Here is a 16,602-nt window from a genome sequence, read left to right as displayed (position 1 = left end):
ATCTGTTATTATATATATATATATATATATATATATATATATATATATATATATATATATATATATATATATATATATTTTAGACTGTGAAATGCCATGAAATAAGCCCTTTTTCCCATGAAAAGAATACAGCCCTATTCATCACCCACCGTAGACCCAGGCCACACAAACACACTGCACAATGGAGAGGAACAGGAGGCAGATCCCGCTGCAGGCGTAGTAATCAAACAGCTGGAAAAGATACAGGCCCCCCTGCAGAACAAGAGAGAGCGATGGGACGGTTAGGCAAGGTGAGCTGGAACACGTCGGTCTGTGTCGGGTCACATCGACTGCAGCACAGCTTGTCTGGAAGCATTAAGCTGAGCTTCTGAATAGCCTCAGATCTCTAGCATCAGAAACACATGGTGATGGGATAGTGCTTGTTTAGCAAGCACAATGAACCATAGAAATCACTGAGTCACTCCCTCACAGCATTAACCGGTGAGTCACCAAGTTTCCAGCATGTTTCATTTGACTGCATCGTCCCGTGTGACAGAAACAAGCAACTTATTAATAAGAACTAAATGTGCTTGGTGTTATTTCACTGACAATAAAATACATGATATAATGGGCTATTGCTAACTTGTCCACTATGTGTAGACAAGAGCGCAATTTTGTGCAACTTTTCATCAGCCGCCAGATCCCGTCTAAGATCCATCAAGTCAGTCACCGCCAGTGTTCCTTAGCATAGCGCTCACTTCTGTGACCATGAGGAGCCCGACAAAGAAGCAGGAGACGCAAATGAACAGCAGGAGGAGTTCCCGACGAGAGCCCCGCTGGAAGAAGGCAGGCCGCATGTCTGAGATTGCCGTGGTGAGGCTCTCGAGACCCACAAACTACCGAGAGAGAGAGAGAGAGAGAGAGAGAGAGAGAGAGAGAGAGATCAATGACTCGCTTTACCTGCTGTAGTGTAGGCAGGCTGGCTTGATGTTAACCTAGTCCAGAATCTATGAACTCACCTGGCTGTCAAGCCCCAGCAGGATGACCATGAGGAAGAAGCAGCAGGCCCAGAGCTGGGGGAGAGGCATCATGGCCACAGCACGCGGGTATGCGATGAAGGCCAGTCCAGGACCTACGCAAGGAGGCAATACAAATTGATCACATTGTGGCGAGCTGGGAATAAGGCAAGGGCCGACCAGGCTCATACATAAGAACATAAGTACATAAGAAAGTTTACAAACGAGAGGAGGCCATTCGGCCCATCTTGATCATTTGGTTGTTAGTAGCTTATTGACCCCAGAATCTCATGAAGCAGCTTCTTGAAGGATCCCAGGGTGTCAGCTTCAACAACATTACTGGGGAGTTGATTCCAGACCCTCACAATTCTCTGTGTAAAAAGTGACTCCTATTTTCCGTTCTGAATGCCCCTTTGTCTAATCTCCATTTGTGACCCCTGGTCCTTGTTTCTTTTTTCAGGTCGAAGAAGTCCCTTGGGTCAACATTGTCAATACCTTTTAGAATTTTGAATGCTTGAATTAGGTCGCCACGTAGTCTTCTTTGTTCAAGACTGAACAGATTCAATTCTTTTAGCCTGTCTGCATATGACATGCCTTTTAAACCCGGAATAATTCTGGTCTCTCGTCTTTGCACTCTTTCTAGATCAGCAATATCTTTTTTATAGCGAGGTGACCAGAACTGAACACAATATTCAAGATGAGGTCTTACTAATGCATTGTACAGTTTTAACATCACTTCCCTTGATTTAAATTCAACGCTTTTCGCAATGTATCCGAGCATCTTGTTAGCCTTTTTTATAGCATCCCCACATTGTCTAGATGAAGATATTTCTGAGTCAAGAAAAACTCCTAGGTCTTTTTCATAGATTCCTTCTCCAATTTCAGTATCTCCCATATGATATTTATAATGTACATTTTTATTTCCTGTGTGCAGTACCTTACACTTTTCTCTATTAAATGTCATTTGCCATGTGTCTGCCCAGTTTTGAATCTTGTCTAGATCATTTTGAATGACCTTTGCTGCTGCAACAGTGTTTGCCACTCCTCCTTTTTTTGTGTCATCTGCAAATTTATCAAGTTTGCTTACTATACCAGAATCTAAATCATTAATGTAGATTAGGAATAGCAGAGGACCTAATACTGATCCCTCTGGTACTCCACTGGTTACCACACTCCATTCTGAGGTTTCTCCTCTAATCAGTACTTTCTGTTTTCTACATGTTAACCACTCCCTAATCCATGTACATGTGTTTCCTTGAATCCCTACTGCGTTCAGTTTGAGAAGTAATCTTTTATGCGGGACTTTGTCAAAAGCTTTCTGGAAATCTAAATAAACCATGTCATATGCTTTGCAATTATCCATTATCGATGTTGCATCCTCAAAAAAAGTCAAGCAGGTTAGTTAGACACGATCTCCCTTTCCTAAAACCATGTTGACTGTCTCCCAGGACCCTGTTACCATATAGGTAATTTTCCATTTTGGATCTTATTATAGTTTCCATAAAAAAGTTTGCATATAATAGAAGTCAGGCTTACTGGTCTGTAGTTAACTGGTTCAGTTTTGTTTCCCTTTTTGTGGATCGGTATTACGTTAGCAATTTTCCAGTCTGTCGGTACCACCCCTGTGTCAAGAGACTGCTGCATGATCTTGGTTATCAGTTTGTAAATAACTTCTTTCATTTCTTTGAGTACTATTGGGAGGATCTCATCCGGCCCAGGGGATTTGTTTATTTTAAGAGCTCCTAGTCCCTTTAACAATTCTGCTTCGGTTATACCCGGTTAGAGTAAGAAAAAAGAAAACTGCAGAGAGCCTCTATTCCGTTGCTGCATCTCTTCTGGACTCACTGTGCCTTTGAATACCTGAGATGGCTGCTAGTGAGTACAGTAGGATTGTTTTGTGTTTTTTCTGGGCAGGAGGTAGTGGACAGGACTACACTGCCTGAAGGGGATTTATTTTTTATTTTTACCCCACTACGCACCCAACACCGCTTGTTCCCGCAGCGTTTAATTATTTACTGGTTTGTAATGTTTTGTGTTATTTATATGTCTACCTGGGTGTTAATTAATTTCTCACCCCTACTGAGATTAGTACTACTAGCCAGTGGTATAGTCTAAAATTGCCTGTTACTGTGTAGTTATTTCATTGTCTATCGTGTATGTGTGCATGTAGTCATTGTCTATGGGCCCTGTAAGGGGATTTCATGTATATACCACTATATAATACATATATATATAGATATACTATATATATATATATATAATATATATATATAATATATTATATATATATATATATATATATATATATATATATATATATATATATATATATATATATTCCAGCATATGTATACTATACGTGCTACTGTTATTTTATTATAGGGGTTGCCTATCAACCACGTTGTTATTTCAGTGACATATTATTATAATTGTGTTATAATTATTCTTATATATTAATATTATTATCTCTGCATTATGCTGTACTATAGTCCTGCAGTTGTATGTGTCTCTACTGTTTACTTGTCCACCCAGTAACTTTATTAGTGTGACACAACACTTACAAGTATTATAATAATTAGTTACATTATTGGATTTTTATTTAAAACCCCTAAACCTATAGTAAATACGTTTGGTTTACTAAAATGTTATATGTGTTATCTCTGTATTGAAGACAGCGTTTTAGTGAGTGTGTGTGTGTGTATATATACAGTGCCTTGCAAAAGTATTCAGACCCTTGACCAATTCTCTCATATTACTGAATTACAAATGGTACATTGAAATTTCGTTCTGTTCGATATTTTATTTTTAAACACTGAAACTCAGAATCAATTATTGTAAGGTGACATTGGTTTTATGTTGGGAAATATTTTTAAGAAAAATAAAAAACTGAAATATCTTGCTTGCATAAGTATTCAACCCCTGTGTTGTGGAAGCTCCAAGTTTGCACCGATGAAAGATATTGCCCTAACGAGGACACAATTACCTTACCATTGGCCTCCACCTGTGAACCATTAAAGTTGCTGTCACATTTTCTGGATAAAAACCCCACTGTTGAAGGAACATTGGTAAGGCTGTGAATCTGAAGGAAAATGAAGACCAAAGAGCATTCTGCAGAAGTTAGAGATAAAGTAATACAAATGCATAGATTAGGGAAAGGGTACAAAATAATATCCAAGTGTTTGGATATCCCAGTGAGCACAGTTGGATCAATAATCAGGAACTGGAAGCTGCATCACACCACCCAGGCACTGCTAAGAAAAGGCCATCCCTCAAAAAGAAGGAGACTTGTGAGAGAAGCCACAGAGAGGCCAACAATCATTTTGAAGGAGCTACAGAGTTCAGTGGCTGGGAGTGGAGTAATGGTGCACCAGTCAACCATATCAAGAGCTCTGCATAACACTGGCCTGTATGGGAGGGTGGCAAGAAAGAAGCCGTTACTCAAAAAGTACCATCTGAAAGCACGTCTGGAGTTTGCCAGAAAGCATGAGATTGACCGAGCTGCGATGTGGGAAAAGGTTTTGTGGTCAGATGAGACCAACATAGAGCTGTTTAGCCAAAACTCAAAGCACTATGTGTGGCGCAAACCTAACACTGCCCATGCCTCAAGACACACCATCCCTACAGTGAAGTATGGTGGTGGCAGCATCATGCTGTGGGGATGCTTCTCATCAGCATGGACTGGGAATCTTGTTACAATTGAAGGAAGAATGGATGGAGCAAAATACAGGAAAATACTGCAAGAGAATCTGCTTCAGTCTGCTAAAAAACTGAAGCTTGGGAGGAAATTCACCTTTCAGCAGGACAATGATCCCAAGCACAAGGCCAAAGCAACATTGGAGTGGCTCAAGAACAAAAAGGTGAATGTCCTACAGTGGCCTAGTCAAAGTCCTGATCTCAATCCGACATTTTGTGCAAAGCTGGTACATACTTAACCCAAAAGACTTAAAGCTGTTATTGCAGCGAAAGGTGGCTCTACCAAATATTAACATAAGAACATAAGAACATAAGAACATAAGAAACATAAGAAAGTTTACAAACGAGAGGAGGCCATTCGGCCCATCTTGCTCGTTTGGTTGTTAGTAGCTTATTGATCCCAAAATCTCATCAAGCAGCTTCTTGAAGGATCCCAGGGTGTCAGCTTCAACAACATTACTGGGGAGTTGATTCCAGACCCTCACAATTCTCTGTGTAAAAAAGTGTCTCCTATTTTCTGTTCTGAATGCCCCTTTTTCTAAACTCCATTTGTGACCCCTGGTCCTTGTTTCTTTTTTCAGGCTGAAAAAGTCCCTTGGGTCGACACTGTCAATACCTTTTAGAATTTTGAATGCTTGAATTAGGTCGCCACGTAGTCTTCTTTGTTCAAGACTGAACAGATTCAATTCTTTTAGCCTGTCTGCATATGACATGCCTTTTAAGCCCGGAATAATTCTGGTCGCTCTTCTTTGCACTCTTTCTAGAGCAGCAATATCTTTTTTATAGCGAGGTGACCAGAACTGCACACAATATTCAAGATGAGGTCTTACAAGTGCATTGTACAGTTTTAACATTACTTCCCTTGATTTAAATTCAACACTTTTCACAATGTATCCGAGTATCTTGTTAGCCTTTTTTATAGCTTCCCCACATTGTCTAGATGAAGACATTTCTGAGTCAACAAAAACTCCTAGGTCTTTTTCATAGATTCCTTCTCCAATTTCAATATCTCCCATATGATATTTATAATGTACATTTTTATTTCCTGCGTGCAGTACCTTACACTTTTCTCTATTAAATGTCATTTGCCATGTGTCTGCCCAGTTCTGAATCTTGTCTAGATCATTTTGAATGACCTTTGCTGCTGCAACAGTGTTTGCCACTCCTCCTACTTTTGTGTCGTCTGCAAATTTAACAAGTTTGCTTACTATACCAGAATCTAAATCATTAATGTAGATTAGGAATAGCAGAGGACCTAATACTGATCCCTGTGGTACGCCGCTGGTTACCACACTCCATTCTGAGGTTTTTCCTCTAATCAGTACTTTCTGTTTTCTACATGTTAACCACTCCCTAATCCATGTACATGTGTTTCCTTGAATCCCAACTGCGTTCAGTTTGAGAATTAATCTTTTGTGCGGGACTTTGTCAAAAGCTTTCTGGAAATCTAAATAAACCATGTCATATGCTTTGCAATTATCCATTATCGATGTTGCATCCTCAAAAAAATCAAGCAAGTTAGTTAGGCACGATCTCCCTTTCCTAAAACCATGTTGACTGTCTCCCAGTACCCTGTTACCATATAGGTAATTTTCCATTTTGGATCTTATTATAGTTTCCATAAGTTTGCATATAATAGAAGTCAGGCTTACTGGTCTGTAGTTACCTGGTTCAGTTTTGTTTCCCTTTTTGTGGATCGGTATTACGTTTGCAATTTTCCAGTCTGTCGGTACCACCCCTGTGTCAAGAGACTGCTGCATGATCTTGGTTAGCGGTTTGTAAATTACTTCTTTCATTTCTTTGAGTACTACTGGGAGGATCTCATCCGGCCCAGGGGATTTGTTTATTTTAAGAGCTCCTAGTCCCTTTAACACTTCTGCCTCAGTTATGCTAAAGTTATTTAAAACTGGATAGTAACTGGATGACATGTGGGGCATGTTGTCAGTATCTTCCTTTGTAAAAACTTGTGAAAAGTAATCATTTAATATATTTGCTATATTTTTTTTTCTTCCTCTATGATTTTGCCATTTGTATCTCTTAAACATTTAATCTCCTCTTTGAATGTTCTCTTGCTGTTGTAATATTGGAAAAACATTTTGGAATTGGTTTTAGCTCCCTTAGCAATGTTCATTTCTATTTCTCTCTTGGCCTTTCTAACTTCCTTTTTGACTTGCATTTGCAGTTCTGTGTACTCTTTCTGTGTACTTTCTTTTTGGTCCTTTTTTAATGCTCTGTAAAGTGCCTTTTTTCGCTGAATATTTTTTTTAATTGATCTATTAAACCATTTTGGCAATTTAGTTTTACATTTAGATTTGTCTACTTTAGGGATATAATTGTTTTGCGCCTCTAGTACTACGTTTTTGAAGAACAACCATCCTTCTTCTGTGGGTGTTTTCTCTATTTTACTCCAATCTACTTCTGTTAGTCTCTGTTTCATACCTTCATAGTTTGCTTTTCTAAAATTGTAAACCTTAGCTTTAGTCTTTACTTTTGAGGATTTAAAAAACACTTCAAATGAGACCATGTTGTGGTCTGAGTTTGCCAGTGGTTCTCTGACCTCTGTTTTAGTTATTCTGTCTTCGTTATTTGAAAAGACTAAATCAAGGCATGCCTCCCCTCTAGTGGGTGCCTTCACAAATTGTGTTAGGAAGCAGTCATTTGTCATTTCCACCATTTCTATTTCATCCTTCGCGCTACCCACCGGGTTTTCCCATTTTATTTGGGGGAAGTTGAAATCCCCCATTAGTATGGCTTCTCCTTTGCTACACACATTTCTAATGTCATTGTATAACAGATTATTGTGCTCACCGTCTGAATCTGGCGGTCTATAGCATGCTCCTATTATTATGCCTTTTGAATTTTTGTCTGTTATTCTGACCCATATTGATTCGGTTTTATTTTCTTTGTCCAGGTTTAACACCTGGGCTTCAAGACTGTTTCTTATGTATAGCGCTACCCCTCCTCCTCTTCTGTCCTGCCTGTCTTTCCTATACAGTGTATACCCACAAATATTATATTCGTCCCCATCACTCTCAGATAACCACGTTTCTGTAACACCTATCACATCATAGTTACCTGTTAGTGCAGTAGCTTCAAGTTCTAGAATTTTGTTTCTGATACTTCTAGCATTTAGATAAATACATTTAATGGTTGTCTTACCTGAGTTGTTGTTCTTGTTTTGATGCGGTCTCCCTTCTGTTTTTTTGTTGATTTCTCCCCCCTTCCTTTCTAGTTTAAATGCTTCCGAACCTGCTCGAGGATCTTTTCTCCAAGTAGACTAGTTCCCTTGTTATTTAAATGCAGTCCATCCCGTCTATACAGATAGTCCTCGTTGTAGAAAGTGGTCCAATGATCAAGATAGGTGAAGCCTTCCCGTGTGCACCACGTCTTCAACCATTCGTTTTGATTAATTATTTCCAGCTGTCCATATGGTCCTTTGCAAGGTGCGGGTAGTATACCAGAAAATACCACAGTTTTGGTTTTCTCTTTTAATTTCCTTCCTAGCTCTCTGAATTTGTTTTGCAGGGATTTTGGTCTGTCTCTTCCAATGTTGTTTGTACCGATGTGGACGACTACTACCGGGTCGTCTCCTGTTCGTTCTAGGAGCCTGTCCACGTTTTCAGTGATGTGCTTGACCGAGGCTCCCGGAAGGCAGCACACTGTTGTAGTAAGGGGGTCCAAACTGCGAACTGAACTTGCTGTGTTTCTCAATATGGAGTCCCCAACAATCATGACCTCCCTTCTTTTTACTGTCTTGTCACCACTGTCAATAGGGTCCTGGATGTTGTTCCTTTCATTCTCTTGTTGTTGGTTCTGCTCATCACAATTCTGAAGTGACTCAAATCTGTTGGTTGTTTTGATTTCTGGTGGTGTTTGACGAAGTTTCTTTTTTTCCCTGCTTCTGCCTACCTGAACCCAGCTGTTCTGACCTTCTATCACCCTGGTGGCTTTCAGTCTGTTAGGGGTGATGCAGACTTCCATGAATTGTGGGTGTGCCAGTTCCTCAAGATTCTGTTGCTGTCTCACTTCTTCCAGCTCCATTTCTAGCATGCTTACTAGTTTATGCAAATCCTGGATCGCGCGGCACTTTACGCACACTTGGTTTAGCTCCGCTGGGTTTTCTCGGATTTCCCACATCAAGCAGGTGTCACAGATTACTGGCTTGAAGACCATGTTGAGGGTTTTTTTTTTTTTTTTTTTTGAAGTTTAGTTTCTTCTGCAGCCGTCAACCTGCTTTCAAACTGCTTCGAAACTGCTCTGTACTTTTCCACGCTGTACTTCTCCCACTCGCTGTCGCTTCCACTCGTTGTCGCTGGGAAGACTGCCTCGTTTAACTGCGTTGTTCTGCTGTGCTGTCGGCTCCTCCCCTCGCCCGTGTCTCAAAACGGCGCTGAATTTGAATCAGCTGCTCCGAGTTTCAGCTTGTTTGTTATCAGAAAAACACACGCGGCTGTTTGACTTTGAGCTGCTGCTGTGTTTCCCCAATGTCCTCTGTTTTCTGATTAAAGCAATTCAAGATGCAATTTCTCCTTTCTGCTTCGAAACTGCTCTGTACTTTTCCACGCTGTACTTCTCCCACTCGCTGTCGCTTCCACTCGCTGTCGCTGTGTGGGTGTTGAATACTTATGCAAGCAAGATATTTCAGTTTTTTATTTTTATTTTTTAAATATTTCCCAACATAAAACCAATCTCACCTTACAATAATTGATTCTGAGTTTCAGTGTTTTAAAATAAAATATCGATCAGAATGAAATTTCAATGTACCATTTGTAATTCAGTATTGCAACACTTTTTACCTAGCCCAGGCTTGGAGAGGTAAGAAGCACTGCATTACACCTGTCCATCCAAATACACTGCTATTAGCCTGAAAGGGGCGTTCCCTTTCAATTCGAAGACGACCACCACTTACATTTGTATGGGATAGTCCTGCCCTTCGGGTAGGTATTACTGAGCTCTCTATGCCAGAGCTGCCGAAAGGCTGTTTCCTGTGATGACACACTCGGTCCCGCCTAGCGAGGAAATAAAACTGTCACTCGCAGGAAGATCCTCCTCTTTTTCCCTCTCAAGATGGTAACATAAGACCTCTGTGTCTAGCTGAGTGTAGATAAGGAAAGAGCTTCTCGAGTCGATTCGAGTTGGTTGTATTTTCCTTGCATTCGTGCTGAAAGCTGGCTTGCCGCTTTCCTGGAATCAATGACCTAAAAAAGACAGAGTCCTTTATTGCCTGTCTATGTGAGCGACTGCCTGTGCAGTCATCCGCGAATGATTGTCTTTTCTTCTTGAAAGTACACGTGTTCTCAGGGCAAAGCCTTGTCGTATCCCCACTGTCGCGTGACCTCCCAGCCACACTCTCCTCCACGGCGCTAGGCCTTGCCGTATCCCCGCTGTCGTGTAGACCCTGCAGGCCACATAGGCCCGCCACCTCGGTGAGTCGGGCCTTGTAAACAAAGAGTGTACTATCTTTCCCCATGTTTTATCGTCTGCTTAAACACTACGCGCTGACCAGGTGTGTGTGTTGACCACGCGGTTAGGGTAGGCACATTGCATAGCGACCTCCCTGGTGCTGCGGTACCGCGGCGCATGCATAGCCCGTGATATTATTATCTCGGGGCACAGGTTCTTCATATAATTGGACACCGTGCCCAGCGCCTCAGTGGTAGTGCACAACAGCACTGCACGGTACGCGGTGCACTTAGTGCCCTCAGTACTCGGTGTGCGCGGTGCTCGGTTCACACAGTGCACATGTGCTGATACCTCTACCACTCTAGTGTGATTACCCAGGGTACGCAGTTCACGTAGTGTATGGTACCTGGTACGCACGGTGGTTAGGTTGCACAGTGCACGTTGCGCTAGTTGCGTAGGTACTGCTCAACCTAGCGTATAGCTCACAGTGCTGCGCAGTACCCAGTGTAAAACAGGGTATTCGGTGCAAGGTGAGCAGGGTTAATACCCTTGCTACAATGCTAGTGGCTGTATACACTATGTTGACACTTGCCAGTGCTCAACGCAGTGTAAGCAGTGCCTCAGTGCTAATGCCAGGCCTATGTCGGGGTCTCATCCCTGTATGGCCTACAACGCCAGCATCCCGCAGGAGGACAAGCACACCCTCTGAGTGCACTGCTTGGGCGTACCACATGCCACCATGGACCTCAAGAGGGATGGGGAGTGTATATGAGGCCCTTCAGCCCCGACTGAAGGAGGCTCGGTTAGAGAGCGCCAGAAGGGCGAGCTCTGCGTCCTCCATGGCCGGACCGTCAGCGGCTCGGGGCACCCCAGACGACCTGTCCCAGGGACCCCTGTCGGACATTCCCAATGCGCAAGCCACCCGCAGTCGCTCCCCATCTCCGCAAGCGAGACGAGTGAAGCGTTCTTAGCAGGCCGGGGACATTAGGGACCTCAAGGCCTAGATGACCCAGGTCCTGGAGCTCTTGACTAGACAGGTGCCACAGGCCCCTGTCCAGGTCCCGTAGCCCCAACTGCCATACCCGCCTCTTCCAAGGGAGTGCAGGAGGGATGGGCAGGGTCGTCTCAGCTGGTGCAGGAAGACACTGTCCATAGCGACCTCGGGTGACGGGGCTTCTTTCTTCTCGGAGGTGCAAGTGGCTGAGACCCTTGCCAAGGAAGAACCTGGTTCTGAGAGTGTCTCAGAAGCCAGTACCACCCCGCAGTCCAGCTCCATTTCGGCACTCATGAGACGTGCTGCAGGATGGTACTGGTTGCCAGCGGCAGAACCACACAGGTCCATTTTCCGGACACAGGCGCTGGCACCCCGCCCCCAGAGGTTCCCGGCCTTCCCATATTTTTTGGAGGAGGGACCACCTCACCTTTGGACCCAGTGTGCTGAAACAGGCCGCATCGCTCGCCTCCTTGGAGAGCACGGATAAGCTTGGCCTAGCGGGGTTTTTCCCAGTAAACTACACCATCGCGGCCCTGGTTCAAGCCCCACCGGTTAGTGGTCTTATTAAAGAGCTGGCATGCCCGAACCCCCAAAGCAGGGTGACGGAGACATATTTGAAGCGAGCCTACGCAGCAGAAGTGCAGGCAACTCGCTTGGCTAGTACAGCAAGTGTGCTGACTGCGTTTTTGGATGGTGTACTGCGCGAGGCCCCGCTCTCAGAGCCTGTGGCCACGGAGCTGTGCTTCCTGTCCAGCACACTGCTGCAAGTCTCCGGTCTCCAAGGGCAAGCCCTTGGCCAGATCCTGGCTAGCTTGGTGGTGGCTCGTAGACAGCTATGACTGTCACATGCCAGGGTCCCTGATGTGGATAAGGCCGCGTTGCTTGACGCACCCATATCCCCAGGTCATACGTTTGGGCCAGCTGTGGAGGAGATATTTCAAAGATCCCACCCGGAACACGAGGCGTCCTGTCAGGTGGCTGCATTGCTCCCTCCCCGTGCCTATGCATGGGGTAGGTCGAGCCGCTGGCAAGCTCCCCAGACTCGGACTGGATCAGAACAGTCCCAGTCCCCACAGCTCCACTGGGTGACCTAAGGCATCGCCTTCAGGGCGCGTCAGCAGGTAACCAATCCCAACCGGCAGGCAGAAGGAACACAGGTTATAGTCAGTCCACAAACCAGTGTCAGAGGAGGCGTTTTCAGGCCAGCGCCCTAAATACTCGCTCCAAACTGCCCAGCCCCAACCTCGGCAGCCCAAGCTGGGGCCCTGAAGGTTGGCAGCCTCAGACCCCCTTTTCGGCACAACAGCTACAGTACTGGCGCGCTTGCACCTCAGACTCCTGAGTGCTCGCCAACATGCAAAACAACTGTGCGTTTCAGTTTCACTTGGGTCCTCCCTTTCGAGGTGTCACAAACACTTCGCCCCATCTTAGACCTAATGCTCTTAAATGGGTTCTTAAAAGAAAGGAGGTTCCGAATGCTGACGCACCGTCACATCCTCCAGTTCGTCCGGCTGGGCGACTGGTTCACCACCGTGGACTTAAGGGACTCATTGCAGGCACAATTGCCTGAAATTAATAACTATATTTGATATAAGGACATATCTGAACTAATCTGTTGGATTCTATTTTGAGCACACAGTATGCAGTGCAGCATGTGAACTATTGATTGGAGCAGCTGCTGAATCACCCTACACGAAGGAGAGGGGGAGTGAGTCGCGGGCCGGTAGACTTTAACTGAACCCGATACAAAGGGGTCTCTACAGGATCGTGAGTACTTTGGAGCATCTGATCAGAATTTATGGAGGAAACAGAAAGCTGGAGTCAGCAGAAGGGAAGTCATAAAGAAGATCATGGGGCCATCTCATGCAGGGTGAGATCACCCATGGCCGAAAACAGTGGAAGACAGTTGTAGGGGGGAATGTATAGGTCTTTGTGTAAAAGTCCTATAAGAACTGGCAATTTGCAATGAGAACTTTGAATTGGTTTCTGAAACTGGTTTCTGAGTTAACATGGCTCTTGACTGCAAGAAGATTCTGTACCCTGCAATAAACAAACGTCAACGAAAGCTCTGTGTTCAGGACTCCTGCTAATAGGAAAAAGAGACGTCTGCAAGTCAGTTTATCTACGCATCAAAAAGAACCATTCCTGGCTCGGACACAAGCTTCTGTTCCTAGTTTATAATCACAGCATAACGAGGCTGTGTCTGCCTTTGAGGCGAAGCATTCAAGAAAAAAACACACAGGACGTGTGTGTGTAACCCCTACTTGGGTTTTGAAGATAAAGGAGCCCAACTTGGGTTTGAAGATTTGCGGAAACGAAGCAAAGACATAACTACAACAGAACACTTGCTCTGCAGACTTTTGGGGTCTTCTTCAAGGAATCGTTGAGTATAATTCCCTTACCTTTCCCTTGTGGAACTAGTGTAATTAATGGTAATTGCAACACATAGAAATTGTTAAAACAGTTGTCTTACATTGCGCTTTTAATGTGGTATGAAAAACCTCAGAGTTTGAGAAACAATTAGAAAACAATTGTAGTACAGCCTTAGCTGTGACATGTTATTAGAAGAATTGAAACTGAACAAGTTTTGTTTTGCATTTGAATAATAGATGCTTGTGTTTAAATAGAGTTACTTAGCCTGTGAGTGCTAGACGCAGGGCCACTGTCTGTGTAATGAGCTGAAGGAACTGTCAGTCAGGTGACGTCATCACCTGCTAGCAGAGCCGCGCAGCCTGTACTGAGATTGAGATAGAGGAGTGACTGTACTGTGTTAGAATGAAATGCTGAACCTATACAGAATGTTAGGAAAACAACAGGATTCTACTTGTACTGTAGTTTTAATTGTGTTATTGAGAAACGACATATATATATATATATATATATATATATATATATATATATATATATATATATATATATATATACACACACACAGTAGTACATATATATATATATATATATATATATATATATATATATATATATATATATATATAATATGAGTAAATCACATATATATATATATATATATATATATATATATATATATATATATATATATATATATATATATATATTATATATAACAAACTAATGTGATTAGCCCCACAGCATACTTTCATGTTCCCACTCGTTCAGGGCACAGAAAGTACCTGCGCTTTTCCTTTCAGGAAGTGCGTACGAGTTTGCTGTACGTTTTCTAAGTGTGTCAATGCTATCCTGGCTCCCCTGTGGCTGCAGGGGATCAGAGTAATAAACATTACACCAGTGCAGTGCACCACGTACCTCGGGGCCTTCGGCTGGGAGCATACCTGTAGGATGACGGTTGCAGCTATACAGGGGTGCCTCTCCCTGTTTCAACAGGGATCGCGGGTCACACTCGGATTGTGCCAAAAACTACTGGGTCTGATGGCCACAGCTATCTCTGGGTCTGCTTTGTATGCGCCCACTGCAAGCGTGGCTCAATGCGTTTCACCTCAATGACAAACACGACAGACACCGTCGGCTGACTGTGTCTTATGCGAGCCCTACACTGGGGGAGGGTTCCCTCTCACCTGCACAAAGGTGTACAAATGGGAGTAGTTCTGAACCGCCAAGTGGTGAAGACAGACGCCTCCAATCTGGGCTGGGCAGGCAGAGGAGTCCGCGGATCCTGTTCGAACCCCTGGTAATCACTGCACATAAACATGCTGGAGTTGCAAGCGGTGTCCCTTGTTCTCCACCACTTCCTCCCAGTGCTGAGTGGTACACATGTGCTGATCCGGACAGACAGCACAACAGTGGTGGCATATGTCAACCACCATGGAGGCCTACGGTCCCTGGGGGTGCATCGCATAGCTTTCAAGCTGTTGAAAAGCTGTCCCTACAGGTGACACACATTCCCGGAGAGATGAACTGGGAAGCGGATCTCCTCTCCAGGAGAGGCCTGCATCCGTCAGAGTGGTGACTCCACCCTCAGATGGTGGAGCCCATCTGGGAACGCTTCGGGAAGGAGCAGGTCGATCTCTTCGCTTTGGCAGAGACAACATATTGCCTCAGTGGTACTCCGTTCACCGCTTAGGCAATCCACTCGGCGTAGACGCCTGTGACAAAGAGCGAATGAATCTGGATCAACAATCTCCCTCTCGACCTGTGAGAGCACTGCACAGCAGGAATCACGTGCTGAATGGTTGGGCAGTTCATTCCGGGGGCATTCGGAAGCCGGCAATTCAGGAAAGGGACGACGTCACGGTACCAGGAGTCATCGCCCTAGTACGGTGAGCGAAGGTTCATTCATGAATTGGAGGAGACATGATTGAACTAGCTGTCAGAGGGGGCGGGGCTATGGGTACTTTAGGGGGACGTGACGTCATGATCGGTTCCTTTTGTGGTGGTTAAGGTGTTGTTGGGTCAGTTAACTCTGTGCACTGCACCTGAACACAAACGAGCACCCCTGGATCAAGCACCACACCTGCACCTGGAGCACGCACTGTCCGGAGACGTGTCTGTTTTGTGTCTGTGTTGTGTTATTATTATTTTGGGACTGTAACCCCTCGTTTTGGCGCTGGTGATACCCATTGTTGGATAGAGCCAGCTTTATTATTTTTATACGGTGAAAGTGGTTGGAGGAGGATTAAAAACTTGAACCGTGAGTTTTGTGTCTGTCCATGTTTGGAGCACCTGCATCACCCGTCTCACTACGCACAGCAACCCACACGTTCACAACGCCCGAGCGTACGAATGGCCCAAAGCGGTTTTGTACGCTTTCCCGCCTATACCGTTGGCCCCTGAAACGGACCGCTAGCTAGCCCTAGGGTTATCAGACGCGCTTTTGGGAATGATGGAGAGCGCTTGAGCAGACTCCACTAGGTCTTTTTATACCTATAAGTGGAAGTATTTTCAAGCTTGGTGTCTGGCTGGGAACCATGACCTCATTACCTGCCCTATGCCCGATGTCGGACCCTGTTCGACATCATCAAAAAGACGTAAAGCACAGGTCTCTAGTCGTTTTTTCTCCAGAAAAAGCAGAGAAAACCTTTCAATGGCCAAGTGAAACCGAAAAAAAAGGCCGTTTCTCATAGCCCCTTGAATTACAGAGATAACATGAACTGCTTATGCATCCAGGGTGCAAAGAATATCATGGCTTTTTGAGATGTTATAGTAATAAAATAATGACTTGGCTCGCATTATTGAAGAGCTTGGTGATAAAATGAGTGACCAGGAGAGGATTTATCAGTATGCACGTCTATAAAGAGGTATGTGAAAAATACAGCAGTTTTTTTTGCGATTCAATGCCTTTTGAACCTATTTTACTCTGAAAAAAAGTATTTTAAACAGCATGTGTAAAATAAACAGCGTGTGTGAAAATAAATTGGACCTGATGTGCCTGAATAAATGGACCGCTAAGGGTTAATATTGTACTAGAGGCTCTCATCAAGACCCCGTTTGAACCCTTACGCTCCACAGAGCTGAAGTACCTGTCTATGAAGACAGCCTTCCTCTTGGCTATCACCTCTGCTAAGCGGATCAGTGAGCTAC

The 16,602-nt window shown here is 44.1% G+C and overlaps 1 protein-coding gene across 2 annotated transcripts in view; it reads right to left on the bottom strand.

The window, feature by feature from the left end:
* The window catches only part of LOC121299468 (sodium- and chloride-dependent GABA transporter 2-like), a 749,163-nt gene that overhangs the window by 719,212 nt on the left and 13,349 nt on the right, over positions 1 to 16,602 (bottom strand). The window contains exons 10-12 of one of the 2 annotated variants that reach the window (XM_041227180.1): positions 999 to 1,111; positions 738 to 875; positions 150 to 252 (exon numbers count right to left, since the gene is read on the bottom strand). The exons of the other annotated variant lie outside the window; for it this stretch is intronic. Coding sequence (XP_041083114.1) covers positions 150 to 252; positions 738 to 875; positions 999 to 1,111 — 354 coding nt within the window. The remainder of the gene's footprint in view (positions 1 to 149; positions 253 to 737; positions 876 to 998; positions 1,112 to 16,602) is intronic. 2 annotated transcript variants of the gene reach the window in all.

This window comes from Polyodon spathula, chromosome 25 (assembly GCF_017654505.1).
Source record: "Polyodon spathula isolate WHYD16114869_AA chromosome 25, ASM1765450v1, whole genome shotgun sequence".
NCBI classification, from domain to species: Eukaryota; Metazoa; Chordata; class Actinopteri; order Acipenseriformes; family Polyodontidae; genus Polyodon; species Polyodon spathula.
Note: the sequence above shows the minus strand (reverse complement) of the source record. Positions and strands in the feature narration are given on the sequence as shown.